We start from the raw sequence: 27,280 nt of genomic DNA, 5'->3' as shown, positions 1-27,280 counted from the left end.
CTTGGAAAAAAATAAGTTGACGCCTCAAGCCACAGAAATCCTCTGCTTACTGACAATATTATGAAATCTCAATTATATTTTGATACGCACACGTTTTGAAAATTTATTTTCCAAAACAATTGCCCATTATGTTTACAAAATATCCAACATTCATGAGAATACTAGGATGTTTATAGGTGTCATAATAAGAATCAATACTTACATATAATGAATTACCCATTTAAAATATTACAAAAAAAAAACAACTACGAAATGAGTAAGGTAATAGGTTATATTTAAAAAAAAAAGAAAAGAATCTTCGTAAAAAATCAACAATACAAAAACCATTAAATCATAACTCTACAATGAAAAAAAAAGACTGATACATACGACATTTTGAAGAAATAATTCATCAAGAGGTGATAGATAATTAATGTTATACTTCAAGACCAAATACATTTCCGACGGCCACAACATTATTCGTATTTGAAATTGTGATTCGTCTAGGCAAATGAGGCAAATCAATCCATTTATCCGAAGACCGATCATATTTTCCACCGGGAAGCAAAGTTAGACCATTACCTACTGCGTATACAGCGTCATCGTGATGGAATAGGCAAGAACTTGCATGGTCACCATTCATTTGGTCCAACTTCATCGACCATTTAGACTCAACGAGGTCAAAAATCATGAAATTATCTTTTTTCATTCGAGACCCTGCATCAGTAGACGTACCAAACACTACTATTTTACGATTAAATACGCAAATCGAGGAATATTTGTATGCATTAAGTAAAGGTATTTTAGTCAATTCTTCAACAATAAGGGTGGAGCAAGTAATTGAGAATATATAGTGGTCGTCTGGACTTAAAATTTCTTTAGTCTGCGGGATAAATACAGTGTTTTTTAGCTTGTTGTCTTTCTTCGCGATTATATAAAACTTGTTGTCTGAAAAAACGCACGTGGTAGTAGAAATACAACGAATATTTTCACATTCAGCTGTTTTCAGTACATTTCGCCAAGTATTGGTTTCACAATTGTAAAGCCAAACAGAGAAATCGGGGAAGCTCATATCCATTAAATATATCGATACTCCTACAGCTGTCATTTCAAATTCAAAGAACTTCATCCCTGTTGGCGGTGTGGGTAGAGAAGTCTTAATGCCGTATTCATTGTAATACGAGAAACAATTTTGTGAGACGGGGTCTGAAGTATATTCAAAGCAATAAAGTTTCGTTCCAACTTGACAGACCTTTTTTTCACGCGAATTGGTCGGATAGAATCCTGACAAAACATATCTATCGAAATCATAATTCGTTGTCAAAATGCTCCATCCGCGTTGCCCCGTTGTCACGTTGATAACATTCACATGTAACTTCAAAGGTAAATTTGGATGATTACTATAATTGATATCCAATTGTGAGGCATATTCGCTGTCCTTATGATCGAAACATTTATACTCACAGGTAACTAATAATTGAGACATCATCGTAGAGTTCACAAATTTGGATGCTCTCAAGTGAGCCGTATCTATAATCTTTTGAATATCTTTACGACTGGCATTATTCTCTTTACCCCATCTCATTATCGACAGAAATATCAATTCTTCGTCTTTATCACCTACTAGACTACGTTTTAGAAGGTCTTCAAAAACATCAAACGGAATCTTTTGAAAGGAATCTGTCATTCCATATTCCACAATAGCTTCGGCTATAAACGCGACGCACTTCAAATATAACTTATCGTGGTGGATATTTCTGGCAAATACACAGGTTTCAATCAAGTAATAGATTACGGGATTGTTCATGATGTAAGAAACACACGCGTCTTCTATAACTTCCAATTGCAATAAATGACTGGCTTTCAAGATGAAATAAACGTTACTAGGGCTAAAACGAATACTGGCTGAGTACATAGCGTTCAAGATCTCTTCGAATACTTCAGTTTCAATATCTTTTATAGTAATGGTATCGGAATTACTCTCCTTAAAATTTCCAGTGAACATTGCTTGAAAGTAAGGAGACATGGTAGCCAAAACCAACCGGTGACAGGGGAACATAGTACCATTTACGTTGAAACGCACGTCGCAAAATAAATTTTTCATTCTTAGATCATTCATATGTTTGAATAGTTGTTTCTCCACTTGGTTTAGATACACAGTTTCAACGGTGTCTGGAATAGTAAACAGAAAGTATTAGCAAATTTTAAAATGAAAAATCTCAGTCTGAAATTTTGATGTACATAATAATATACTTATGTATATGTAGGTACGAAAAATAAAACTTACCAGTCATTTTTCACGAACAATTTTTTCTAGTCTTCACTCTTCAACTTCCTCTTTCAACACAGTCAGATCAAAAATTCAATTTTTCAATCCAATTCCTTATCACTTGTTATCAATTATGATTCATGAACGCTACTTGCACTTGTTGCATTTTGCTTTTGCATCTCGGTGCACTGTGCAACCCGAAGACGCACGATAGTATCCGATCGACCTTATTCGTTTTTCTCCTTCGTAAAATAAAGCACCCTCAAAAATTTTACGTCGACAAACGATATTGAACGTAATGCATCTGAGTAAGTATTTTCAAATTTTCATTAGTTTTTGTGTTGAATCTGAAAAGCATTCATCGGAAATTCGGAATAAAGATCATTGAAGTGCTTAATTATAGGGGTGTTCGAGCGCTCTACAAAACGCTGCAGAATTTACAGAAAACGTAAAAAATTAGGGGGTTTGAGCGCTCATGATAGACTCAAAATTGACTATAGATTGCTATAATGCAATTTTACAAGAAACTGTAAAAAAATTTCAACGTTTTCTGTATTTGCTGCAGGTTTTTGTAACTTGCTGGAGAGCGCTCGAACACCCCTAATATAATTATCATCTGGACAAATATTTTAGAAGTTTGATTGAGTTGAGGGAAAAGAAAAGCGAATAGTTAGTTGTGCTATTTTTCACATTTGTTTGTTTTTTCAAAAGTAACAATTTTAATCAAAAAATAGAAAAAAGTAAAACTCAGCAGAAAATTGATCGATCTGGTGTTCACAAATTTGCGCTTATCAACTTGATCAAGGACCTGGGGGGGCTGGGAAGTGGAAGTGGGAAGTACCTATACGAGTAATAATAAAAATAAGTAAATCGGTACTTGCATGCATAAATAAATAAATAAATAAATCATTTTAAACTTCTTTTTGCTTTTTTTGAAAATTTATTTCATTTTCTAAAACAATATTAAAAAATGACAGAAATTAAACACAATAGGGGTGTTCGAGCGCTCTCCAGCAAGTTATAGAAACCTGCAGCAATTACAGAAAACGTCAATTTTTTTTACAGTTTTTTGTAAAATTGCATTACAGCAGTCTATAGTTTATTTTGAGTCTATCATAAGTGCTCAAAAATCCTAATTTTTTACGTTTTCTGTAAATTCTGCAGCGTTTTTTTGAGCGCTCGAACACCCCTAATGTTACATTCATTTAAGATTCTCTCTGGTAAATTTCTGCCATTTTTTCATGTTTTTTCAGAAAATAAAATAAACAAATGGATAAAAAACGAGCTTAAAAAGTTGAAAATGATTCATTTATTCAAGAAAAATCGTTTGATCTGGGTGTACCCGGTACCAGTTGAATAATACCTGGTATATGTAGGTACATATTATTCCGTAGGTATCTATTGAAAAAAGCTTACCTAAGCCTATATATGTAGGTATTAGGTATATTCTATTGAGGAAAATGAGTGAAAAAAATTGAAATGCTCTTTCTACACTTTGTTGAATTTGTTTCATTTCATTGCTCATTGAATAATTTAATAGAAAATAGAACTGTGAATATGAATATGCCTGGGAGATTATTTATGATTCGCTATTTTCGAGACATAAAGCTACAATGGAACCTCTGACTTCTTGAGTCGAAATGCGAATGCATATCTAGCTAGATACATTTTGGAAGTTACAGTCCGTAATATTAACTCCTTCGAACCAAATTTCCCTTTTTCTGGAGCCTCGACCAGCGTGCGATTTCCGATTTCTTCAGAATTTTATAATTCCTCCAGAAGATGTAAAAATGAATTTGCTTATCCCCTCCCCATTTAAATAATTCATGTACATTTGGACAGACTTACAGGCGAACAACTGAAGTGCGTCTTTTTTGATCAAGAAAATTTATGAGGAAAAAATTCAAAAAATCAAAACTTTTCTGGTTCTGGAGAAATTTTTAAAATTTGCACGAATGACTGTATCTTGTCTCAAATCAACTCACCGTCACCGAATTCGTATTTCGTAATTTCAAACCATCCTGAAGCCTCCAGCGTGAATTTCGATTTCTCCATAATTTAAAAAGTTCTTCACAGAGCAAGGAAATCAATTTAGGCTGCTAAAAATGGAGTTTGGTTCGAAAAATCAATTTAAGCAGCTGAAATTTTGGTTATGGAGGTTTCTGAACAGGCCATACCTACTGTTTCTAAAATTCACGATCATGTTCAAATCGCAGACCAACACCTCGAGAGGTTTCCTTGTTACGTATAGTTGATAGTGCATTACTAATACACCTACTTCACATTTCAAACACGAGTTTAAATAACATCAAAATTTTTAACATTTATACAGGCACAGGCAAGCCAAAAAAAGGCAGAAAAGAATCAATAGGTAGTAGGTGTATCCATATATTTCATAAAGTTTCTTTAAAATGTTCCCGTAATACAGTTTCGGTTCTAAAGATTATTAGTCTATTCGCGTTTATAAAGATAAATTTCAACGCTGATTATCTTACAAGATAATTCAACTGTAATTCCAATAATACAATTGCAAGTAGGTATTCATGTGCTTATAGCAAATTATCGATTCAAGTGCCTTATTGAAACCCTTTGGAGATTAATTACTAATTTCTGCTCCGATGAAATCATGAAAAATTATTTCTCAATTCTAATTGTCACAACTCTTGTAGAGGTTCTCGTTGAAATGAATCACGTGGCTCGCTAACACTTACTTCTACCTTCCACTACAATTAAAGTAATATATAACTACAATGCTCCTATAAATACTCGTAGAAGAATTTTCCAGTTCGGGATGATGGGGTTTTCTGAAAAAACAACTTGGAAAAAATAAGTTGACGCCTCAAGCCATAGAAATCCTCTGCTTACTAGCAATATCTATAATTATGACGTACGCTCATTCGAAGAAATCTCGATTATATTTGATTCACACGTTTTGAAAATTTATTATCCAAAACAAATAACAATTGCCCATTATGTTAACGAAATATCAAACATTCATGAGAATACTGGGATGTTTATAGGTATCATAATAAGAATCAAATACTTACATATGTATAATGAATTACCTATTTAACCTTGCATAGACCACCAAAAAAAAAAACCAGGTGCCAAAAACGGCACCACAATGTTATTTTTATAAAAAAAACACCAGGTGCCAAAAACGGCACCACAATGCATTTTGAAAATTTTAAAATTCATTAGGTGCCGTTTTTGGCACTCGGTGGTTTTTTTAATAAAAATAACATTGTGGTGCCGTTTTTGGCACCGGTGGTCGACGCAGGGTTAAAATATTACAAAAAAAAACAACAACTATTACGAAATGAGTAAGGTAATAGGTTATATCTACAAACAAAAAAAGAATCTCCGTAAGAAATCAACAATACAAAAACCATCAAATCATAATTCTATAATGACAAAAAAACTGATACCTACGACATTTCGAAGAAATAATTCACCAAGAGGTGATATATAATATGTTATACTTCAAGACCAAATACTTTTCCGACGACCACTACATTATTCGTATTTGAAATGGTGATTCGTTTAGGCAAATGAGGCAAATCAATCCATTTATCCGAAGACCGATCATATTTTCCACCGGGAAGCAAAGATAGACCATTACCTACTGCGTATACAGCGTCATCGTGATGGAATACGAGAGAACTCGCATGGCCACCATTCATTTGGTCCAACTCCATCGACCATTTAGACTCAACGAGGTCAAAAATCATGAAATTATCTTTCTTCATTCGAGACCCTGCATCAGTACATGTACCAAACACTGCTATTTTACGATTAAATACGCAAATTGAGGAATATCTGTATGCATTAAGTGAAGGTATTTTAGTCAATTCTTCAACAACAAAGTTGGGGAAAGTAATTGAGAATACATGGCGGTCGTCTCGACTGATAATTTCTTTAGTCTCCGGGTTTATATATAAACCTTCTTCTAGCTTGTTGTCTTTCTTCGCGATTATATAAAACTTGTTGTCTGAAAAAACGCACGTGGAAACATGAATACAACGAATATTTTCACATTCGGTTTTTTTCAGTATATTTTTCCAAGTACTCGTTTTACAATTGTAAAGCCAAACAGAGAAATCGTAGCTCATATCTATTAAATATATCGACTTTCCTATGGCTGTCAATTGAAATGTGAAAATCGTCATTTGTAATAGCGGTAAGGGTAGAGTAGTCTTAATGCCGTCTTCATTGAAATACGAGAAACAATTTTTCATGACTGGGTCTCTAATATATTCAAAGCAATACAGTTTCGTTCCAACTTTACAGACCTTTTTTTCACGCGAATTAGTCGGATAGAATCCTGACAAAACATATCTATCGAAATCATAATTTGTTCTCAAAATGCTCCATCCGCGTTGCCCCGTTGTCACGTTGATAACATCCACATGTAACTTCAAAGGTAAATTTGGATGATTACTATAATTAATATCCAATCGTGAGGTACATTCATTGTTCTCATCATCAAAACATTTATACTCACAGGCAACCATGAATTGAGACATTATCGTAGAGTTCACAAATTTGGATGCTCTCAAGAATGCTGTATCTATAAGCTTTTGAATATCTTTACGACTGGCATTATTCTCTTTACCCCATCTCATAATCGACAGAATTATCAATTCTTCGTCTTTATTACCGATTAGACTACGTTTTAGAAGGTCTTCAAAGACATCCAACGGAATCTTTTTAAAGGAATCTGTCATTCCATATTCCACAATAGCCTCGGCTATAAACGCGACGCACTTCGAATATAACTTATCGTGGTCGATATTTCTGGCAAACACACAGATTTCAATCAAGTAATCCATTACGGGATTGTTCATGATGTAAGAAACACACGCGTCTTCTATAATTTCCAATTGTAGTAAATGACTGGCTTTCAAGATGAAATAAACGTTACCAGGGCTAAAACGAATAATGGCTGAGTACATAGCGTTCAAGATCTCTTCGAATACTTCAGTTTCAATATCGTTTATGGTAATGGTATCGGAATTACTTTCCTTAAAATTTCCATTGAACATTGCTTGAAAGTAAGGAGACATGGTAGCCAAAACCAACCGGTGACAGGGGAAGATGGTACCATTTACGTTGAAACGCACGTCGCAAAATGAATTTTTCATTCTTAGATCATTCATATGTTTGAATAGTTGTTGCCCCACTTTATAGACACTGTACCTGCGGGAAGACAACGAACTGGCAGCCATCTTGGCTGAATTACGTGTGTCATGCCAATTTATCCCGCTGGGTGCTTTTGGCTGCGCTGGTGTCGAATTCTTGAACGAAGTACCATGCGAACTGCGAAGTACAGCGCGCGCAGCCAAGAGCATCACTACCATCCCTCTTCCCCGTTGCCTGCAAACTGACGTACAGCGCAGCCAAAATCACCCAGCGGGAGAAATTGGCATGACACAAGATTTTACTACCGTCCCTTTTCCCCGTTACCTGCAGTTCGGTGTCTTACCCGGAGGGCACAGGTACAGTGTCTATACCCCACTTGGTTTAGATACACAGCTTCAATGGTGTCTGGAATAGTAAACAGAAATTATTAGCACTTTGAAGATTTTTATTCTTGGAAAATCCGTCGAACTTGCAACTTGGTAAGAGCAAATTTTAAAATGAAAATTCTGTCTAAAATTTTAATATAGGTGCGAAAAATGAAACTCACCAGACATTTTTCACGAAAAATTTTTTGTAGTCTTCACTCTTCAACTTCCTCTTTCAATAAAATAACATGACAGATCAAAAATTCAATTTTTAAATTTATTCAATTCTATATCACTTATTCACTTCCACTTCTTCACTTGTTATCAATAATGATTCATGAGAGCTACAAGTTGCATTTGTTGAATTTGTTGCATCTCGGATCTCGGTGCACTGTGCAACCCGAAGATGCACGAAAGTATCCGATCTGGACCTTTTATTTTTACTGTCGATGCATCCTCATTTATTATAATTATTATATTTTACGGCTAGGTACTTATCTGAATTGATTTTTAGAATTATATGCGAATGCATATGCAGTAAAAATTATGGATGTTAGTCCATACATGTCCATACCTAATATCAACTCCTTCATCGAACCAATTTTCACTTTTTCTGAGCCTTGACCAGCGTGATTTCCCATTTCTTCAGAATTTCACAATTCCTTCAGAAGAAGTGAAAATGAAATTGCTTATCCCCGCCCTATTTAAATAATTCATCTGCATTTGGACAGATTTACAGGCGGACAACTCAAGTGCACTTTTTTGACCAGAAAATTTATGAGAAAAAATTTCAAAAAATCAGAACTTTTCTGGTTCCGGAGTTTTTAAAATTTGCACGAATGACTGTATCTTGTCTCAAATCAACCCACCAAATTCGTATTTCGTAATTTCGAGCCATTCTAAAGCCTCCAGCGTGAATTTCGGTTTCTCCATAATTTAAAAATTTCTCCACAGCAAGAAAATCAATTTGGGCTGCTAAAAATTGAATTTGGTTCGAGGGAGTTGATTATTGCTTTCGGGACTAACTTCCTTAATTTTTATTAGTGATTAGGTAAGCATTAAAAAAAAACACATAATTCGTTGAAAATAATGAAGTTTGAATTTTAAAAAATCGAAAAATAAATTTGGGCTCCTTGAAATTTTGGTTACGGAGGTTTCCAACCACGCCATACTCTTTTAAAAAATTAGGTATTAGTCGATTCGCGTTTATAAAGAAATTTCTATTCTGATTTCATCTTACAAAATAATTCCATTTTAATTTGAATACAAGTAAGTATAGGTAAGGTATTCTTGAGAATACACGGCGGGAAAGAGTTTATCTCATATCATACATGATACAAAAAATATAATATCAATTTATCAAAATGCTAAAAATGCAGTTTTAAAAAACCAAAGTGTAAAACAATGTCAGTAAAGATTGTTTCAATATAGACAACACAAATTAATGAATAATTCAAATTTTAAAGAAATACCTCGACCAATACTTTTACCTATACAATGGTGCTTATTTTTAGGAATTTCCATCTTAATTAACAAAAAATGTTGAAAATTTATACAGTTTAATCTAAGATATGTGTAAACACGCGATAATTATTGAATACATCGGCAAGGATACACGAGAGCTTATATCATGGAAATACAAATAAATGTTGAAAAAAAAAACAAAAAACATGAAACGAGTTACTTTTTTATGTATCAAAAAGTAATTACAATTAAATATTTCACAATTAAGGAAGTCGCAGAAGATCAATAATTATTAAATACATAATAATAAAAACATCATTCGCAATTTAAACAAAAAAAAAAAAAAAAACACCAGACTTGCCAGACCATACCTACTTAAAGAAATTATTCTTCAGGGATTTACTTCGACACCAAACACTTCTCTGATGGCCAATACATCATTCGTATTCGTAATTGCAATTTTCTTCGGCAAATGAGGTAAATCAGTCCACTTATCCGAAATCAAATCATATTTTTCATTAGGGACCATAGTTCGGCCAGTTTCCACCACATACACCGAACCATTATGATGAAATAATCGAGAATGCATATGACTGCCATTCATTTCCTTCAAACCAGTCGACCAGTGGTATCCTCCTAGGTCAAAAATCATGAACATTTTCGCAACACTTCGGAAATGACTCGCGCCAAATACAGCTATTCTACCGTCAAATACACAAATGGACGAATGTTCGTACGAACTCAGCGGTATTTTAGTCAATTCTTTAACGTCCAAAGTACGGCAGTTGATTGAGAATAAATAGTTTTGTGAATCAAATAAAGCTCTCCCAGCTGAGTTTATCGTTCGCGCGATTACATAAAAAATACCGTCTGAAAAAGCGCTCGCAGAAACTTTGTAGAAAACGCTTTCGAGTTTATTTTTCTTTATGATATTCCGCCAAGTATTCAGCTCGCAATTGAAAAGCCAAACCGAAAAGGAAGGCCTTTTTTCCATCAGATATATTGACGTTCCAACAGCTGCCATTTCAAATTCGGTAATCAAAACTTCCGGCGAGGTGAGAGAAATTTTGACGCTGCAGTCTTCGTTGTAATACGAGAAAACATTTCTCTCTTCCATTGATTCGAAGTATTCAAAACAATATAGCTTTGTGCCAACTCTACAAACTCCTTTCCGAAAAGAATCCGTGGGGTAGAAAGATGATAAAACGTACTTATCAAAACTAGCATTTGTTTTCAAAACGCTCCATCCTAGTTGTCCAGTTTCGACGTCAATAGCATTCGAATACAAAGCCAAAGGTAGAACAGTATTGCTGCAATCAAAGTCTTGACTAATCGTAAGTTCACTACCCGCATCATTAATACACTTCTTGTCGTAGGTAACAAACAATTCCGACATCACCAACGTGCTCACATATTTAGAGGTTTTCAAATTAGCTGCATCGAGAAGAATTTGTACATCTTGGCGACTGGCATTATTTTCTTTAGCCCATTTCATTATAGCCAGTATTACTGATTCTTCTTCGATCTCGCAGAATTCACTTTGGCATAAAATTCGTTCGAAAACATCGACAGGAATTTTTTTGAAGGAATCGGTGTTTCCGTAATCGACGAAATCGTTGCTTATTGTTGCAACACACTTGGAGTACAGTTCATCTCGATGGATATTTCGGGCGAATACGCAGGCATCAACCAAGTAGTTGATTTTCGGATATTTCATGATATACGAAACGCACGCTTTTTCCATCACTTCTAGTTGTAATAAATGGCAAGCTTTCAAGATGAAATACGCATTCCTGGGATGAAGACAGATACTCCCGGTATACATGGCATTCAGTATTTCTTCGAACGTTTCGGTTTCTATATCATTCATGCTGATAGTATCTGAATGACTTTCCTTGAAATTGCCATTGAACATGGTTTTGAAGTAAGGCGAGACGGTAGCCAAAACCAGCCGGTGACAAGGCACGATGGTACCGTTGACGTTGAACCGCACATCGCAAAACAAATTCTCCTGTCGCAGTTGGTTCATATGATGGAAGAATTTCTTCTCAAATTGGTCTAAATTCACAGTTTTGACAGCACCTAAAAGTGACACACAAAAAATATTAATGGAGCAGAGTAACGGTGGACTCGGAATTCTTTTTTTGAAAAATTTGATCGAGCTTCGGTAAGAGCACATGGAAATTAAAATTTAAAAAGTTTGAAATCATTATACTCGTATAAAATATTAACCTTACCAGCCATTCTTCAGAAGAAATCGTAACCAGTTTCTAACGTTTAATAAATTAATTACCTAATACCTATGGTAACTTAGAATTAAACTTTCCAATCATAGGTAATCATCAATTGTTATCAATGAAAAATTTCTTCATCAAAATTTCTTATCATGCAGTGATGATCGGAGACACTTCAGTCTACAGCGCAGCTGTTTCCACTTTCCTTGCAAGTTCCAACAAGTCAAACACATGTGCACGTCAGACATGACATGGGTATCACTTTCGCCTGTGTATTGAAATTCTTAAAAACAATTTCGTATGAACTATCACAAAAAAAAATTAAGAGTGTACATCTTCATGTGTATGGAAAATAATGCAAAATTAGAACGTTCGCGAAGGCACACATGGTACATATAATATCAAGAAGGGTAATTAGGTAATAAAATAATTAATCTCTTTGTGGAAAATGGATGATACGATAAAATAAAATTTTCAACGTAAAAAATGAACAAGTTGAAGGTTTTTTATCGAAGAAAACTAGACCTTTAATGATTCAATGGATAATCCTCATCCCGAAGAAAAATAATTTCAAAAATGATTTTCTCACTACTTCTACAATACATACCTACAACGTTCAAGTTCAAGTTTAAGATCTCGTTTTGGTTAACAATCAATAATTTTAGACGTGCTGGTTTATGAAGAAGTTCCAACGCAACAATTATTTTAAAAAAATATATTAAACTTCAAAAACAGAATTGCGACGTATCGAAAATTCCTGAGAATACAAGGGTAGGTGCTTACAAACATAGCACAAGAAATTAAAAATATATAAAAAGCATAGTATCAAAAAGCTAAGATACAGTCTAGGAATCAACAACGCAAAACAATGAACATTGTTTCACAATAAAAACAGAACAAATTAATTAATGAATTAATTTTAAAAAACAAAAATACAGCGTTCATTCATCATTACGGATTTACCTCAACACCAAACACTTCTCCGGTAGCCACTACATCATTCATATCAGAAACTGTAATTCGTTTTGGCAGATGTGGTAAATCAACCCATTTGTTCGAAGAGCAATCATATTTTTCATTCTTAATCATAGCTCGACCATTTTCCACCGCGTACACGCAGCTATTGTAATGAAATAAGCGAAAATTCACTCGACCTTCGTTCATTTCTTTCAAACCAGCCAACCATTGGCTTTCCAAAAGGTCAAAAATCAAAAACTTGTCGTGAATATCGTTCGAATGATTGGCCCCAGAAATTGCTATTTTATCATCGTATACATGTATGAATGAGCATTCATACGATCTCGCTGGTATTTTTGCCAACAATCTAACAATCAAAGCTCGGCAAGTGATTGAAAATATATAATACTGCGAACCAAATATAACGTTCTTGGTGGCCTTATTTCTCCGGGCAACGACATAAAAAATGCCATCGGAAAAAGTACACGCAATTACGTTACAGTAAATGTTTTCGTGTTTCTTTCTCGGCAATATATTTTGCCAAGTATCCCGCTCACACTCGTACAGCCAAATCGAGAAGAAGCGAGTTTTCACCATAAGAAATATCGACGTTCCCATAGCTGCGATTTCAAATTGAGTGATCAAAACGTCCGGGGGCGTTGAGAGGAAAATTCTAACGCCGTCTTCGTCGAAATATGAGAAAACGTTTCTGCATCCCATATATTCGAAATATTCAAAGCAATATAGTTTCGTTCCAACTCTACAGACTTTTTTGCGACAAGAGTTAGTTGGATAGAACGGCGATAAAACGTATTTATTGAAATCACCGCTCATTTTTAAAACGCTCCATCCAAGTTGGCCAGTTTTCACGTTGATAACGTTCAAATACAAATTCAAGGGTAAACTAGCATCATAGCATTTGCAATCCAATTCTGGAGTGTGTTTATTGTCCGCATTTATACGTTTATCGTCGCAGGTAATTAATAATTCACACATCACTGACGAATTCATTAACTTGGTAGTTTTCAAAGAAGTCGTATGTAGAAGCATTCGTGTATCTTTACGGCTAGTTTTATTCTCTTTGACCCATTTCATTATCAACAAAATGATTGATTCTTCTTCGTTCTCTTTAATATCAAGTCTGCTTAAAATATTTTGTAGAACATCGATTGGAATGTTTTCGAAAGAATCTGTCTTTGCATATTCGACAACGTTAGCGACGATCGACTGTACACAAGTGAAAAATAATTCATCTTTGTTGATATTTCGAGCGAATACACAGGCATCAATCAAATAGTTGATTTTAGGATTCTTTATGATATAAGAAACACACGCGTCTTCTATAATTTCCAGCTGTAATAAGTGACTGGATCTCAAGATGAAATACGCGTTACTGGGATGGAGACGAATGTTGGCTGTGTACACAGCGTTGAGAATTTCTTCGAATGTTTCAGTTTCAATATCGTTGATGGTAATAGTTCCGGAATTACTTTCTTTAAAATTCCCATTAAACATAGTCTTGAAGTAAGGAGATGCCGCAGCCAAAACCAACCGGTGACAAGGCATAATGGTACCGTTGACGTTAAAACACACATCGCAAAACAAGTTTTCCAGTCGTAGATCGTTGATATGCTGGGAAGATTTTGTTTCCATTTGGTCCAGATGTATGGTTTCGACAGTATCTGAAATTTTACGAAGGAAATATTCATGAAAGGTAAACAGAGGAGGAGTATGCTATAAATTTTATTTTTTGAGAATAGTGTTTGTTGACCACTTACCAGCCATTCTTTAGTATGGATCAAATTCAACTTCTCAATCGGAAGGGAAAGAGGGACATTTTATTCAGAATAGTTTCGTTTCATCTAATTAATTAATTTCATCAAATTTCAATTTTCTTTTATCTACGCTGCTACATTTCTTAAAAATTTTTCAATTTCTTATCAGCAGAAAATCGTGCAAGTATCTGCGTGTTTCCATCGATATTCATTGAGGAATCTTTGGATAGATGATTTTTTTTTGTTTCGATGTCGTATCGTAACATCGTACGTTTTACATTCGCTCAGTCAGGGGGTCATTCGCCTTTCCATTTCGATAGTGTAGTCGGCCGCCTGTCCAATACCACCTATAGTAAAAGGCCTGAGCGCTGTTTTGTGACGTCATCACTAATAGATCGTATGTACTCCGATAACGCTATAGAAATGAATGAAATATTAATGCACTAGAACGAAATAAATACTGAGAACATTTTATTTTGCGTTTTGAATCACATTCTGATACTTAATAATCAATTTGAGATCAAGAGGGAATGATTTGAATGGAAAAATAAGTAAATATAAGCTCATAATCAACACTGTTTTTATCATTAAAGATGAGAACTACACTCCTTTATGATCTAATTTCTAAAAGAATATCAAGAAAAACTCTGGAGGATGACAGCTGACAATGAGGAATATAGCAAAGAAGTACAACACTGAACACATACAAATTATTGTAAATATTACCGAATATACGCGAACATAATCTCCAACTCAAAGACTAAGGTATACAAAACGATCACCAAACATTGCATACATGACGGAGATTTCTCTCGAAATTCTTTGCAAACATTGTATTTATGCCTGTTGAAATCCATCCTAAGTATTTTGGAATTTAAAGCTGCTTCAATTGGTTTGACTTTGAGATACTGATGATTTCTTGTTTAATATCCATTATCCATCATAGCAGCTTTAGCATGGCTGGTCTAAGAAGTAGATTTGAAAAATGTATTGTAGATTTTTCTCCAACTTGATGCGATTGCATTGTTCACTAACTACTTATTTCATTACAACATCATTCCGGTACAACACACTAGTACACATTAATTTTCATTTTAATCTACAGTTTACATCACTATTCATTCAAATTACACAACACAAACGAGTCGCAAAAAATTCATTTTTGTACACAAATCAAATAAACCAACACCATCTGTAATTGAAAACATCAGTACCACATTACTAGAACACATTTTATGACAAATATTAATTGAATTTCATAATTTAAATAACTTTTTTAACGAAAGTTTTACTCAATTTCACGAATTCGCCATTTAAACATACGTTAAAATTCAAATGGTAAACACAATCGAGTCATCTACTTGTGGTGACGTCAGAGCTGATAAGAATTCAGCGCTCAGGCCTTTTACTATAGGTGGTATTGGCCTGTCTCCATTGAAAACGCACCAAATACACGCGCATTCATTTGACTGTTTACTGCGTAGTGCAGTTTGAACACAAAATGCAGTAATGTAAAATTCATACGAAATGCGTTATTAATTATTAATTTAGATTGTATTCCGCGACTACTCAAAGTATCTATTAAAATGACTGAGTTTTTATACGACGTGAACATGGTGGATCCGAGTTACGGTGCTAATTTTATGGACAATTTTCTTGGTACCTCTTTCAAAGAAGATTCCGGTAAAGTGTTTACGTTCGTTATGTAAATAATGCACTTCTTATTACGAAATGATTTACATGTGTTTTACGTCTCTAGATATAGAATTATCCATCAACGATGTGGAGAATCATCATGATGGTGTTTACGATTTCGGTACTATCGAGGTAAGAAATTACTTGTTTCACGCATCACTTCTTTTCTTTCGCACCATTGCAATCCATCTAATTGCTATATGTATTTACGTGTGCATTATAGAGAAGCTCGTTATTGAATAATAGTGTCCATTCGGTGTTTAATGAAATCGCTCAATTGAAACCTACTACGAGTAGCAGTAGCGACGAAGATGATAAGAATCTTATCATGAGTTGGGAATTAAACGAGCATAATTTCGACACGTTACCAAGCAGTCCAGGTATCTTGAACGTGTTGACTAGAACTTACGTACGGTACGGTATCTTCCGCACGATTTATAATTCGAATTCTGTACTATTTCAGTTTGCTACATAAAGCAGGAAGTTCGAGAGGAAGACGAAACCGATAATACAGATGACTCGATGCCTATGAAAAGTTTGCCTTCTGAGTTATCATCCATTGTAAGTTATTTATGATCTGAACTTTCGCTAGAACTAGCGTTTGACCGATAATAAAATCCAATGTTTATAATTTACAGACGTGTACGAATGGATTTATCGAAACACCTCCGGTTTCGCCTGAAATTAAATCTACACCAGTGAATGGCTCGACACCTGTAAATATTCTAGTTATTGATTCCGTTCCGTCGACTTCACCTAGTGCTACTGTTTATCCTTTGTCTTCCACTAATTGCAATGGTACCTACGAATATTCCGTTACCTGCCCGCATATTACATTAATGTGGTTCTTATCGTGTTTTACTTTTTTTAGGTAGGCGATTAGTTCCTGTCACACCTCTGAGATCTCAAAGTCGAAAAAATTGTATTATTAAAGTTCCTTTACGCGATGATAAACCTAAAATTACCAGTTCTGAAATGAATGGAACGAAGAATTGTGATAAGGGAGCTGTTATTAATAAACTTCCCATGAATATTGCACCTCCACCTACAAACACCGATTCGAAAAATAATCTACTCGTGGCAGCTAATAAACCTGTAACTGTGCTGTCAGCAAATCAGGTACATTAGTGAAATTGGGGTGATAAGCACTTTAACGAACAGTCGTCTAATTTCTCAAATTTTCCAGGTGAAAGCAATAAAGAGACAACAAAGAATGATTAAAAATCGCGAATCGGCGAGTCTATCTCGTAAAAAGAAGAAAGAGTATGTGGCTGCGTTAGAAATCAAACTAGATGAGTTAGCCAAGGAGAATGCGAAACTGAGAACGGTACTACTTCCTCATTCTTTGTTCGTTTCTATAATTTCGATAACTTATTAAATCAGTATTTTGAATCCGTGTGCAGGAAAATAAATCCTTGAAAGAAAAATTATCTCTGTTCGAATCATCGGTATGGAAGAAGCACGGTAAACTATTCGATAATACGAAGAAAATTACAGCGGTGTTCGCTGTCATGTTCATGATCTCATTCAATGTTGCATCTTTGAGGTAAATTCAATGAAGTTTGGTGCATTAATTTTCATCATCGTCTAATAATTTTCTGTTCTGTAGGAATTCCCCAGGCTCAGAAAGTGATAAAATTGGTTCTAATGATGTGATATTTCAAATGAATAAAGATTCGTCTCATTTTCCGAGTAGATCGTTATTGTGGGCTGAGCAGTTTTCGGATAATGTTACGAACTCCGAGTATCCTACGTGGACGAACTCTTCGGATTTAAAATGTCCTATGTATATAAACCAGACTGAATCGTTAAGGTAATACGACTGCCTAAAGCACATTAGAATCATCTTCCATAGAAACAAATTTTTAACCAGAAAAATTTTTCTATTCAGACTTGACAGTGAACTTCGAAAATGGATCGATACGTATCCGGCGGATAACGCGACGAACTCATCGTCCAAATTTTCCAATGATTCGAAACTAACAGCCTGGCCTTTGATATTTTCGTCGAATAAAAAAGAAAAGAAAAACATCTTGAATAGACGACCGTACGATGGTGCTGAAATGTAAGTAATTTTCAACCTATTGACGTATACGGAGTATTTAAATTTAGATGAAAAAAAATCTTTTCACCTAACGTGGCACGTAGCCAATATGTTTTTTTCTGCGTACTGTAAATTGGAGCAATTTTTCAGTTTACAGTTCCTTTTTCCGCTACTAATTATCGTTCGATGGATTTCTATGTTTTTGTGATTTTAGTTCACGAAACGTTAATAGAGACGTGGAGATGTTCAGTTTGAATAATAACATTTTCGATGTTAATGAGCCATTATATCAAGCTATGGATCGCAAACAGGATACGTTTTATGTCGTGTCATTTTCCGGTGATCATCTGTTGTTACCTGCTATTTCGCATAATCAAACTTTTAGACCAAAGATGTCCTTAGTTCTACCGTCGCTTACCAATAATAGTAATACACTTTTTTCCATATTACAGTTCAATAATTCAGAGGTCATTTCAAGTCAGATTTTGAATGTTTTGATCATTAGTCTTCTGATTTTACTCGCGTATTCAATTTTGATTTCATCTATTTTTTCGTCTCGTAAAAATTGAAGAATACTAACCCTCCTTTAACCCCCTTTCATCCACTCAATTTTGTAGTTATCCGAAGCTATAAAAAATTGACGAAGAAAAATAATATTTTTTTTACATCTAAAATACGGTCAATTTGTAAAACGATTTCGAGTAAAATCAGAGGATCCGAGGTCAAAACGTTTAAGCATAAACTAATCGACATGGAGTGGACCTTGAAAAAATCGTTACCGCGGACGTAAACCTAAATGATATTTTTTCGTATTTAGGTTCTTTCTTATCTCCGGATACGATTACGATGATGCAAATCGATTGTACAGTTACCAATACTCGTCTGCTTCAAATGAAGAAAAAGGACATACCACCTCGTATGAAAACCCATCTGAAAAATTCCCAAAAAAGCAACATTTCTTATGCGAAGCCAGGTTGTATTTAGTGAAATTCTCTACGAACTAAAAAATTTCTCATCTAACAAAGTTTCTTTTTCCATTTTAGAATTTAGAAGAAAATATAACCCAGCTTACTCTTTGCACGATGCTGAATGAATACGTTACTTGACAAATGTCAGGATTGGGCTGTTTGAAAATATTTTTCTTACTATTTCGACTACTTAGTAATCGTTGACGATTCAATTCGATTTGTTTCGATTGGTGAAATAAGTTTGTATTAATTGCATTTATATATGTGTGTACTTGCCTGAAGCACGTTCAATGTGTAGAGACCACGTTTTAATTACGTTAATTTATGCACGTTTCGGTAGTTTTTTTGTTAGATTATTTTATACGTTCGCTTTAGAGTGTTAAAATTATGTATTCAACTTCAAGCTGGACACCAAATGATTGATTTTATATGTTTTTTTTTAAAAAACGTTTAGCGACCATTAACGTAGTTTTATACATTTTGTAATCATTATGTTTTTCTGTGAAATGATAATGAACGATATTTTGTAACCTTTTTACCTCGTAAAAGAGGGCTATTGCTTGTTATCTTTAAATTTTGTGTTTAAATTCTATTTTTTGTGTAAGTTGTATTTTATCGAAACATTTTCGAATTAGCGAATTTCGATTTTGATTTAGAACCATTGTTTTTGATGATAATTGTTGTCGAGGATATTTTTCAGGATTTTAGAAACCTTAACCTATATGTAATCTATTTCGATGTTTGAAAATATTCGGTGAATCCTATTTGAAATAAAAGCAATATGATTGAGCACCAGATTGACTTCCTGGCAACTTGGAACATTGAAAAAATCCTCTATTTTAAGTACCTTTTGGATCTCGTAATCTTTAAGTCATTAAAATGAGTCTAGCTTAAAAGTTATATAACTTAATTTAATATGTATGTAAATTGACGTAATTTGTGACCCTCGATGAATTATTGATAATGCTACTTCCCTGCGTTCTATACCTATCTGGCGAAGAATTTCAAAACAAAAAACTCGTTTCTACCTTAACTAAATTATCATTAATTGTAACATTTTACAAAAGTGTTGAATAATTGTGCAATATTTTGTTATTTGGAGATTTATAAAATTGTAATAAAATATTTACAGTAATTAACATGTATTCGAAATGAAACAATACTTATGACTAGTTTATGGTTACGAGTCAGTGATCACGTTGAAGTAGGTATTCTGAGTAAAAAACTACCTACTCTAATTGCGGCGTCGAGGCACCTAGGTAACATTTTAAATCGTCAACCGTTGACCGTACTAATTTCCCTTTAATGGTCGGCAAATTTAAACGTTGATGAGCAGCGAATCTATGACATCCGCCAAAACTGTAATAGTAATTTCCACCTTTGCTGTCTTCTATCCATAATACATCGATAGGAGGCACTTTTTCGCTTTCGGTCTGCAATAAAAATGAAAAAAGTTACTAATGAAGCGAGCATTTTCACTCGAGAGTCGAATGCAATGGTTATGAATGAGGTTTTATGCGACGGAACGATGGGGCTCAAAAAAGGGATATCGAGATGAGAATTGTTTACTTTTGAATACATTGTATTACTCATTCGGATAAATTATTCGTGTAAAACAATGAGGCTTGCCAAAAATTATCGCAGATGCGAATGACATTAATTTATTTAACAAATAGGTATGAGCCTATACAGATGTATAATGACTAGGTATTACTAGGGAACTGAAAAAGTAAACAATAATTATCGTTTCGTAGCCCAACACGACACTATGAATAGATTATCATACTAATGTTTTACTCACTTGTAACGTATCCATTAAACTTCTAACTTTTTCTTCATCCAATACAGATTGCAGAGGCCTTTTGATGACTTCCATCGGTATATCATACACTTCTTCGACGGTCTTGGAATGTATACTCGTCATGGTGAAAGTACGAAAATACACGTACAAAGAACACCTTTCAATAAACAATTTTTTAAGAAAACTAAGCTTCAAAGTTTTTCACATGTTATTCGATGATTATTTTTAAAGGGAAATCCACCTTGGTTTCATCATTTCTTCGGTAAACTTTTATCTTTTGACACGCCCAGTTAATTTCGTGGCGACTGTAATGGCTTATGACTAATGATAGCTTATGGAACTACGATCGGACTAAACGAATAATGGAATGGGACTTGAATCGCTTCACTCAAAACTCGACCAATGCCATTGCCAATGCAAACACGTTTTATTATTTAGCAAGTTCCGCGCATTTTTGAAAATGAATACCCATAGTTTCTTACAAGTGATTATATCTGAGCTTTTGTTTTTAGAAATGATTTTAGCTAAGCGGAAAATATATCAAGGGATGGAAAATTATGAAATGATTTAAACTGTTACGTTTACGTACCTACGTATTTCGAGAAGTCGAGGACGAACTTCGTTTACGTTTCTGCGCAGCTATTACGTTGGTAGTTGCTTTATGCTGTAGGACAAATTTGACGTCACCTGTTGCTTGTAAAACCTATAAACTGAATTTTGTTGGGTGAACTCTAAAATTCTCAGCCGTGGCGATTTGGGCAGAAAAAATTTATTTGTCAATTTTTGAAAAAAAAGAACATTTTGACAATTTTGGCACAAAACGAACTTTTTGAGAATTATTAGGGAAAACATGACCTTATTGACAATTTTGGCAACAAGAATCCTTCTTCGGCAATTTTGATGGAAAACGAGATTTTTTTCACGTAGTTAACCAGAAAGCAGGGCTTTTCACAATTTTGGCAAATTAAAAATGAAGCAAACGTCATTTGCCCTCTCTCTCCTTCTGACGACAAAAATGGAAGGATTTTTCGGATAGTTCGGGGTTCGGGCTTGGTCCACTAAAAATTTGCCGACTGATATATTTAGAAAAAATTGTAATTTTGTCAAATGAAACACGAATGATACGACTTTTTATTTTTCCTTTTAGATTTTTGACAGCTTCAAATCTGGAATATTTTCATTTGAAAAAAAAAATTCGCCCGAGAGAAGCGAGAGCCAAAGCCTACAAAAATTCGAATTTCTGGGCGTATAAAAACGATGTTTTTTCAATTTGGGAGGAGTTTATTTTTCTGACTTCAAAATTTTAAAATTTGAACGCTGATTTTATTAGAAATTTCAATTTTGAAAAAGAAAAGCAAACAGATCCATTCTTTTATTCAAAATCTCAAAAAAATCATTCATGACCCAATAATGGACTCAAAATTCTGCAGAAATGCTGAAAAATCATGCCTATTTTTTTAATGAGTAAAATTCAATTTTGAAAATTGGAGTTCTTTGGGCTCCACCTCCCTATTGTGCAACTGTGAAAACCCATAATACATCTTTTCTGACATTTTAGACCCATATTTACAATGAACCAATTAAATATTTTTTGCTGGTTGGACTGTAAACTAGACTTTTCATAAAAAATAATTAAAATAATCAAACCGCAAAATAAAAAACTCAACAATAAAATGTATAATAAATAAAAATATCAACACACGGTAGGATTTTCTAAAACGAAGATCCTTGAGCTTCATCAAAAATAAGATCCGACTGAAGAGGGTCGATCGGCGGTATGTACTCGTCCAGTAAATTCTGCTGACTGACTACCTCGTCTTCAACGTATATCGAATCGAACAAAGAGTTGAAATTTGGCTCGTTTTGATGCATCTTTTTAGCATGCTCCCTTAAATGTTTGCTGGTTTTATAGGATGCTGGGCATTTTAAACACTTGAACGGTCTCTCCACTGAATGGCTGGCCAGATGTAAGTCGTAATGACACTTTCGGACAAATTTCTTTCCGCATACTTCACAAGCGAACCTAAATATACATTCAAATTACCTCATTTTTTCACATTCTTATAATTTTTTTTCCATTTCAAACTGTACGTATACATCATTTCGTTGACATTATATTTACCTGAACGCTCCCTCGTCAGTTCTCATATGAAAATTCAACGCTTGTTTGGTATGGAATATTTTCTGGCACTGTTCGCAGCTGATCGATTCTTCGACCTTTCCGTGAGTTTTTTCGTGTGTCTTCAAGCTTGTTTTCAGCGAATACGCCAGACCGCATATTTTGCAAACGTGAGCTCGGTAACCGTTATGGGTATTCATGTGCTCTTTCAGTAAATCTCGGCGGTAAAACCGTTTTTCGCACTTAGTACAATGGTAGTTACGTTCCTATTAACGAAATTGATCATTAAACTAGACATTCCCATCTCAAATATATTTCTATATACTATGCAGACAATTAGAATACGCGTGCCAAGTAAGTAAGAGAATGTTAAGCTTGATGGATGAATTAAGCAATACACTTTCTCAAGGCAAGAAGCACCTGGAGCCTTATCTTTATCATACCAGAATATGTGCATCGACTACCTTGCTATGAGTTTCCATATGTAAATTACATTTTCCTCTGGTGGTGAAACGCTTTTCGCAAAAGGAACATGAATATGGTCTCAGTTCTTCGACATTTGGAACGATATTGTGTACATCTAATTCGTGCTGTTTTAGCTCCATCTTGTTCTCAAATCTCATGTCGCAAGTTTCGCATTGGAATTTTCTAATTTGAGTTCATTAACATTGTTATTTATCTTCTAAGCAGACTGATTCTTAATTTTAGTAAAGCGCTGTTTGGTGGTTCTCTTTAAGAAGCGATATTTCAACTGCAGCTACATATCATGCATTTGCTATTTCATTTTATGGTAATTTGAATCGATAATATAGCCTTTGGTTCAACTACGACGACTTTAACGACCTTTGATCTATAAATTTATACATGCAATTTTTAGGGATTCGCGATAAATAAACTCCTTTAGCATTATAGGATCAAACACAACCATCCTCAATACATTTTTTAACAAGTCAATGTAAAAAATAACAGACAATCGAACAAAAACAAAAAAGTGCCATAAAAATCAAGACAACACAAGGGTCAAGGCCTAAAGGTAAAAGGGCTTCAATTGAAATCGAAATAATCAACACGAAGGAAACCATCATCAACACGACACGCATGCTTAGAAATCCCTCAAAAATACAACTCACTTCGTTGTGATATCTTTTTTCATATCGTGAACGCTTTGATGCAACAGAAAATTGGCCTTTTCGGCGAAAACCATTCCACAAGTTTGACACAGATGGGTGCTGAAATCCGAATGTATTTTGTAATGCTCTTTTAAAGCTGATTCGGCATAAAACAGACTTCCGCAAATTGAACACGAATAATTAAGTTCCTACGAGAGAGAAAAACATACAAAAGAAGAATTACATCAGATCAATGTCCATCACGAACAAATCAACTAGTAATTGTCTTACTTTGGAATGCACCGCATTATGAAATTTTTCTAAATGATCATCTAGACTAGATTCGGCAGTGAAACGTTTATCACAATGAACACAATTGAAGGAATTTTCAACATCGACTTTCTCCCTGTGTACGAGTAAATTATGCCTGAAGTAGCTACTTTTCTCGATGAAAGTCTTTCTACAAGTGGTACAATGTAGTTTTTCATTTTCAATCCTGCAAAATAAAAAATGAATTAACATCACGATACAAGTATATTTTTCTAAATTAATTTAGCTTTTTCAATGCTGATTACTTTTTAGAATTTTCGCAAGATGATTTCATCGTATGTTTTTTATAAACGTGATCGGCCAACTTTTTATGAGTCTGGTATGATCGAGAACATCCGGCAAAATAACACACGAATTTTAAATCCGGATGTGATCCCTCGATATGCACCAGTAAGTCTTTCTTTTTACCAAATACAGCACTGCATTCCGTACACGAATATTGCTTGGAACCGTGCACCTAGCAAAAGAGAAATTACGTACGCAAAAAATTATACAGCAGATGCAGAACAATTGTCAATGTCAATTTACAACTCACCGTATTCGGTTTAAAGTGAGATTTTTTATGAGAATTTAAATACTGTTTGGTAGTGAACATTTTTGAGCACACGTCACATTGTAGTTCTGGCGTTTCGTGAGTTTTGGAATGGAAATTCAACTTAGCCTGGGTTGGAAAACGTTTCTCGCAGATAGCACAGGAAAATTTATACGATCCTTCGAACAAAGCGAATAATCTAGATAATTATACTCTTTATTCTTAGAAATAGGGAGTGTGAAGCGATGATATACCTGTATGAATTTGAATGTGAGCGTTTAGAGGACCTTTCTGAGTGAATGCTCGCCAACAGTACGGGCATTTGAATGGCTTAATATCGGAATGAATTCGCATATGAATTAACAAAGTAGCTCGTGTTTTGAACATTTTACCACATTGATCTGAAAATAAAGAAAGGATCATTCTAATTTTATATTGAAACAAGAACAAATACGATCAATACGAATAGTTCACCATACCACATCGATTTTCACTACTGACGTAAACGTTGTGTTTCTTTTTTAGATGCATTTTTAATTTCATCTTCGTATTGAAAGTGTTACCGCAATGTTCGCAGAAAAATTCATTCTGATCGAAATCATCTGAAAATACAATTCAACTAAAAATATATCATTCAAATATTCACTCGTTATTCTGAATTCTGATAATACTCACCGGAAGGTTTATCATCATTCACATCGTACGCAGCAGGAACATTAGACACAGTATTCGTTAACTCATTGCTCAATTCAGACTCCAAATTCGATACCAACGATTCTTCTAAATTGGCATCCATTTTACTTTTCAAATCAGTCAATTCGAAGGGCGACGCTTGTATTTCCATTCCCTGTAAGCATATTCAACATGACAACCAACTTTGATCGTTTTTAAAATCGAAAACAGTACAACTTACCGAAGACATAGGCTCAGTCGATGGTAAATTAATATCATTCCAGCATTCCGATTCCAATAATGACTCATTCTCAGGAAACTGATCATCGAAAATCCTATCAAAATTCGGATTAATTCTTTCATTATAATTCGGCTGCTGATAAGATTCTCTGCTACGATTCAAAATATCCAGATCTATATTCTGTAAAGTATTTTCACACTGCTGGTCGTATTGTACGTAATACACGGTATTCGTGTCCGGCAGAGGCGGGTTTTGCGGCTCGGTCGTAGGAAATCTCATATCTTGAAGGAAATCATTCTGGTCTTCTTTTAACAAACTATTGATACTGCTGCATTCGGAGAACATCGTGTGTTTGGTAGGTTTTAAGGCATCGCTGGCGATTTCCGTCGACGAAAAACTATGGTCTAGATTATCACACATACGTTTCTCGGTTTCGGCGATCAGTTGTATGTTGCGTTCGATTGTGTTGTGTATTTCGTTGAAGGAAAACTCGTCGCTGTGTCGCGAATACGCGATGTTTTCTTCGTTGGAAACGCATTCATTTTCTAGGGAAACAGATGATTGGGGATGGTAGGTGTTGTGTTTCATTAGGGGTTCATTCTGAGGCGGGATATGAGCACATATTTTCACAAGTATCGCCTGAAAAGATATGAACATTGGATACAATTTATCTTCATTTGAAAAGCTAAATGATTACAATTTGAATACGTACTTTTAGGTCTTCTATTACGTCCATCATATCGGCCAGGTTCTTATCCAAATACGGTTGGTTTTCCGAGTACAAGAATGTGAATGTTTTCAAAACTCCGCTTTCTACCATCTGTAAATAAAATGAGTTGAATGTATGGAATACCTAGTGATTGCTTTTAAAGAGATGTAAAAATGAAGTGCTTACTTTGGAAAGGAACTTTGAAATCAGTTGAAAAATATCGGTAGTGGTAGTCGGAGTATTATTAATATGAAGCATCTTCTCAAATTTGAATAAATTTTTAATTCATTTTTTAAAAAACTAACTGATACAAAATATGTAACAAATTTCAAACAGAACAAGAACGAAAATTTTCAAATTTTGAAAAAAAATTAATTTTTGTTTATTATCAAAAATCAATCATAACAGAACGAAAAGAATCAAATTGAAAGATTTGTTTCGCGAACTTGTTTGTAAATCAAACATTCACTGTTCAAACTGTGTATAGGATCGTTGACGACGTAGAACGACTTTACTCATCAAATACCGCTTCTCTGCCTGCCTTCCCCTTCCCTCTGATTTTATTTTGGAATTTGGAATTTCCGAATTTTGGATTTATTTTGGATTTGGAGTTTGTTGTTGAGTTTGACTGTTGAGCTCTTGAGGTTGAGAGAAAACTCAATTTTTCAAGTTTTCCAGTTTCCTCGGCTCCTCCTACCTCAAGTCAATTAAGTCAATATCAATATCAACCCTTCTCCAAACCAAAAGTAAAACAGACATTTCAAATGTTCAATTTGAAAATATATTATATCCCGTATTCTTCTTGGGGGAAAAAAGATCTCCGGTCACCAAAGCACCCAAATTTTTTTTAAAAAGCTCGATCCTTGCTCGATCTC

The 27,280-nt window shown here is 34.4% G+C and overlaps 7 protein-coding genes across 9 annotated transcripts; 1 reads left to right on the top strand and 6 right to left on the bottom strand.

The window, feature by feature from the left end:
• Nucleotides 1-253: 253 nt before the first annotated feature.
• On the bottom strand, nucleotides 254-2,504 carry LOC135831336 (kelch-like protein 12). Its single transcript, XM_065343740.1, has 2 exons — nucleotides 2,267-2,504; nucleotides 254-2,151 (listed from the first exon to the last, which is right to left on the bottom strand). The coding sequence occupies exons 1-2, from the start codon at nucleotides 2,271-2,273 to the stop codon at nucleotides 416-418; spliced, it is 1,743 nt and encodes a 580-aa protein (XP_065199812.1). The 5' UTR covers nucleotides 2,274-2,504; the 3' UTR covers nucleotides 254-415.
• A 2,113-nt stretch (nucleotides 2,505-4,617) lies between these two features.
• Nucleotides 4,618-7,779, bottom strand: LOC135831334 (kelch-like protein 25). The gene has a single exon (XM_065343737.1). It carries the CDS (start codon nucleotides 7,606-7,608, stop codon nucleotides 5,725-5,727), a length of 1,884 nt encoding a protein of 627 aa, XP_065199809.1. The 5' UTR covers nucleotides 7,609-7,779; the 3' UTR covers nucleotides 4,618-5,724.
• Nucleotides 7,780-9,155: 1,376 nt separating this feature from the next.
• LOC135831335 (kelch-like protein 28) lies at nucleotides 9,156-11,723 on the bottom strand. The gene is made up of 2 exons (XM_065343739.1): nucleotides 11,457-11,723; nucleotides 9,156-11,301 (listed from the first exon to the last, which is right to left on the bottom strand). Exons 1-2 carry the CDS (start codon nucleotides 11,461-11,463, stop codon nucleotides 9,611-9,613), a joined length of 1,698 nt encoding a protein of 565 aa, XP_065199811.1. The 5' UTR covers nucleotides 11,464-11,723; the 3' UTR covers nucleotides 9,156-9,610.
• A 430-nt stretch (nucleotides 11,724-12,153) lies between these two features.
• On the bottom strand, nucleotides 12,154-14,540 carry LOC135831329 (kelch repeat and BTB domain-containing protein 3-like). The gene is made up of 2 exons (XM_065343725.1): nucleotides 14,189-14,540; nucleotides 12,154-14,092 (listed from the first exon to the last, which is right to left on the bottom strand). The coding sequence occupies exons 1-2, from the start codon at nucleotides 14,193-14,195 to the stop codon at nucleotides 12,405-12,407; spliced, it is 1,695 nt and encodes a 564-aa protein (XP_065199797.1). The 5' UTR covers nucleotides 14,196-14,540; the 3' UTR covers nucleotides 12,154-12,404.
• Nucleotides 14,541-15,624: 1,084 nt separating this feature from the next.
• Atf6 (bZIP_ATF6 domain-containing protein ATf6) lies at nucleotides 15,625-20,031 on the top strand. The gene is made up of 13 exons (XM_065343723.1): nucleotides 15,625-15,868; nucleotides 15,945-16,012; nucleotides 16,104-16,260; nucleotides 16,344-16,441; nucleotides 16,519-16,678; nucleotides 16,752-16,999; nucleotides 17,067-17,207; nucleotides 17,284-17,426; nucleotides 17,490-17,693; nucleotides 17,772-17,945; nucleotides 18,139-18,350; nucleotides 18,742-18,897; nucleotides 18,968-20,031. Exons 1-13 carry the CDS (start codon nucleotides 15,772-15,774, stop codon nucleotides 19,015-19,017), a joined length of 1,908 nt encoding a protein of 635 aa, XP_065199795.1. The 5' UTR covers nucleotides 15,625-15,771; the 3' UTR covers nucleotides 19,018-20,031.
• Nucleotides 20,018-21,389, bottom strand: Srx (Sulfiredoxin). Of its 2 annotated transcripts, none has more exons than XM_065343736.1 (3): nucleotides 21,283-21,389; nucleotides 20,694-20,850; nucleotides 20,018-20,325 (listed from the first exon to the last, which is right to left on the bottom strand). In XM_065343736.1, the coding sequence occupies exons 2-3, from the start codon at nucleotides 20,814-20,816 to the stop codon at nucleotides 20,122-20,124; spliced, it is 327 nt and encodes a 108-aa protein (XP_065199808.1). In that variant the 5' UTR covers nucleotides 20,817-20,850; nucleotides 21,283-21,389; the 3' UTR covers nucleotides 20,018-20,121. The 2 variants fall into 2 exon arrangements, with proteins under 2 accessions (XP_065199808.1, XP_065199807.1); XM_065343735.1 differs by lacking the exon at nucleotides 21,283-21,389 and adding an exon at nucleotides 20,935-21,264.
• A 958-nt stretch (nucleotides 21,390-22,347) lies between these two features.
• On the bottom strand, nucleotides 22,348-27,262 carry LOC135831325 (zinc finger protein 665-like). 2 transcript variants are annotated; one of them, XM_065343720.1, is made up of 13 exons: nucleotides 26,592-27,262; nucleotides 26,409-26,516; nucleotides 25,697-26,335; nucleotides 25,459-25,630; nucleotides 25,263-25,385; nucleotides 25,038-25,184; nucleotides 24,787-24,962; nucleotides 24,497-24,708; nucleotides 24,213-24,417; nucleotides 23,943-24,130; nucleotides 23,277-23,460; nucleotides 22,816-23,078; nucleotides 22,348-22,716 (listed from the first exon to the last, which is right to left on the bottom strand). In XM_065343720.1, the coding sequence occupies exons 1-13, from the start codon at nucleotides 26,661-26,663 to the stop codon at nucleotides 22,407-22,409; spliced, it is 2,799 nt and encodes a 932-aa protein (XP_065199792.1). In that variant the 5' UTR covers nucleotides 26,664-27,262; the 3' UTR covers nucleotides 22,348-22,406. The 2 variants fall into 2 exon arrangements, with proteins under 2 accessions (XP_065199792.1, XP_065199793.1); XM_065343721.1 differs by lacking the exons at nucleotides 22,348-22,716; nucleotides 23,277-23,460 and having other exon boundaries at nucleotides 22,878-23,078.
• Nucleotides 27,263-27,280: the final 18 nt, after the last annotated feature.

Source organism: Planococcus citri, chromosome 1 (genome assembly GCF_950023065.1).
Source record: "Planococcus citri chromosome 1, ihPlaCitr1.1, whole genome shotgun sequence".
Taxonomy (NCBI): Eukaryota; Metazoa; Arthropoda; class Insecta; order Hemiptera; family Pseudococcidae; genus Planococcus; species Planococcus citri.
The sequence above is the reverse complement of the archived record's forward strand: the minus strand, read 5'-3'. Positions and strand labels throughout refer to the sequence as shown.

Excerpts from the sequence above, each read along its gene's own strand:
- LOC135831325 (XM_065343720.1), bottom strand. The coding sequence starts at position 26,663 with ATGCTTCATATTAATAATACTCCGACTACCACTACCGATATTTTTCAA. Across the intron at positions 24,709-24,786 it reads CTCACTTTAAACCGAATACG|GTGCACGGTTCCAAGCAATA; the intron begins GTGAGTTGTAAA and ends CTCTTTTGCTAG. Across the intron at positions 23,079-23,276 it reads ATATGGAAACTCATAGCAAG|GAACGTAACTACCATTGTAC; the intron begins GTAGTCGATGCA and ends TTTCGTTAATAG.
- LOC135831334 (XM_065343737.1), bottom strand. The coding sequence starts at position 7,608 with ATGGTAGTGATGCTCTTGGCTGCGCGCGCTGTACTTCGCAGTTCGCAT.
- Srx (XM_065343735.1), bottom strand. Across the intron at positions 20,326-20,693 it reads GTTTAATGGATACGTTACAA|ACCGAAAGCGAAAAAGTGCC; the intron begins GTGAGTAAAACA and ends TTTTTATTGCAG.
- Atf6 (XM_065343723.1), top strand. The coding sequence starts at position 15,772 with ATGACTGAGTTTTTATACGACGTGAACATGGTGGATCCGAGTTACGGT. Across the intron at positions 16,679-16,751 it reads GTCTTCCACTAATTGCAATG|GTAGGCGATTAGTTCCTGTC; the intron begins GTACCTACGAAT and ends TACTTTTTTTAG. Across the intron at positions 18,898-18,967 it reads CATTTCTTATGCGAAGCCAG|AATTTAGAAGAAAATATAAC; the intron begins GTTGTATTTAGT and ends TTTCCATTTTAG.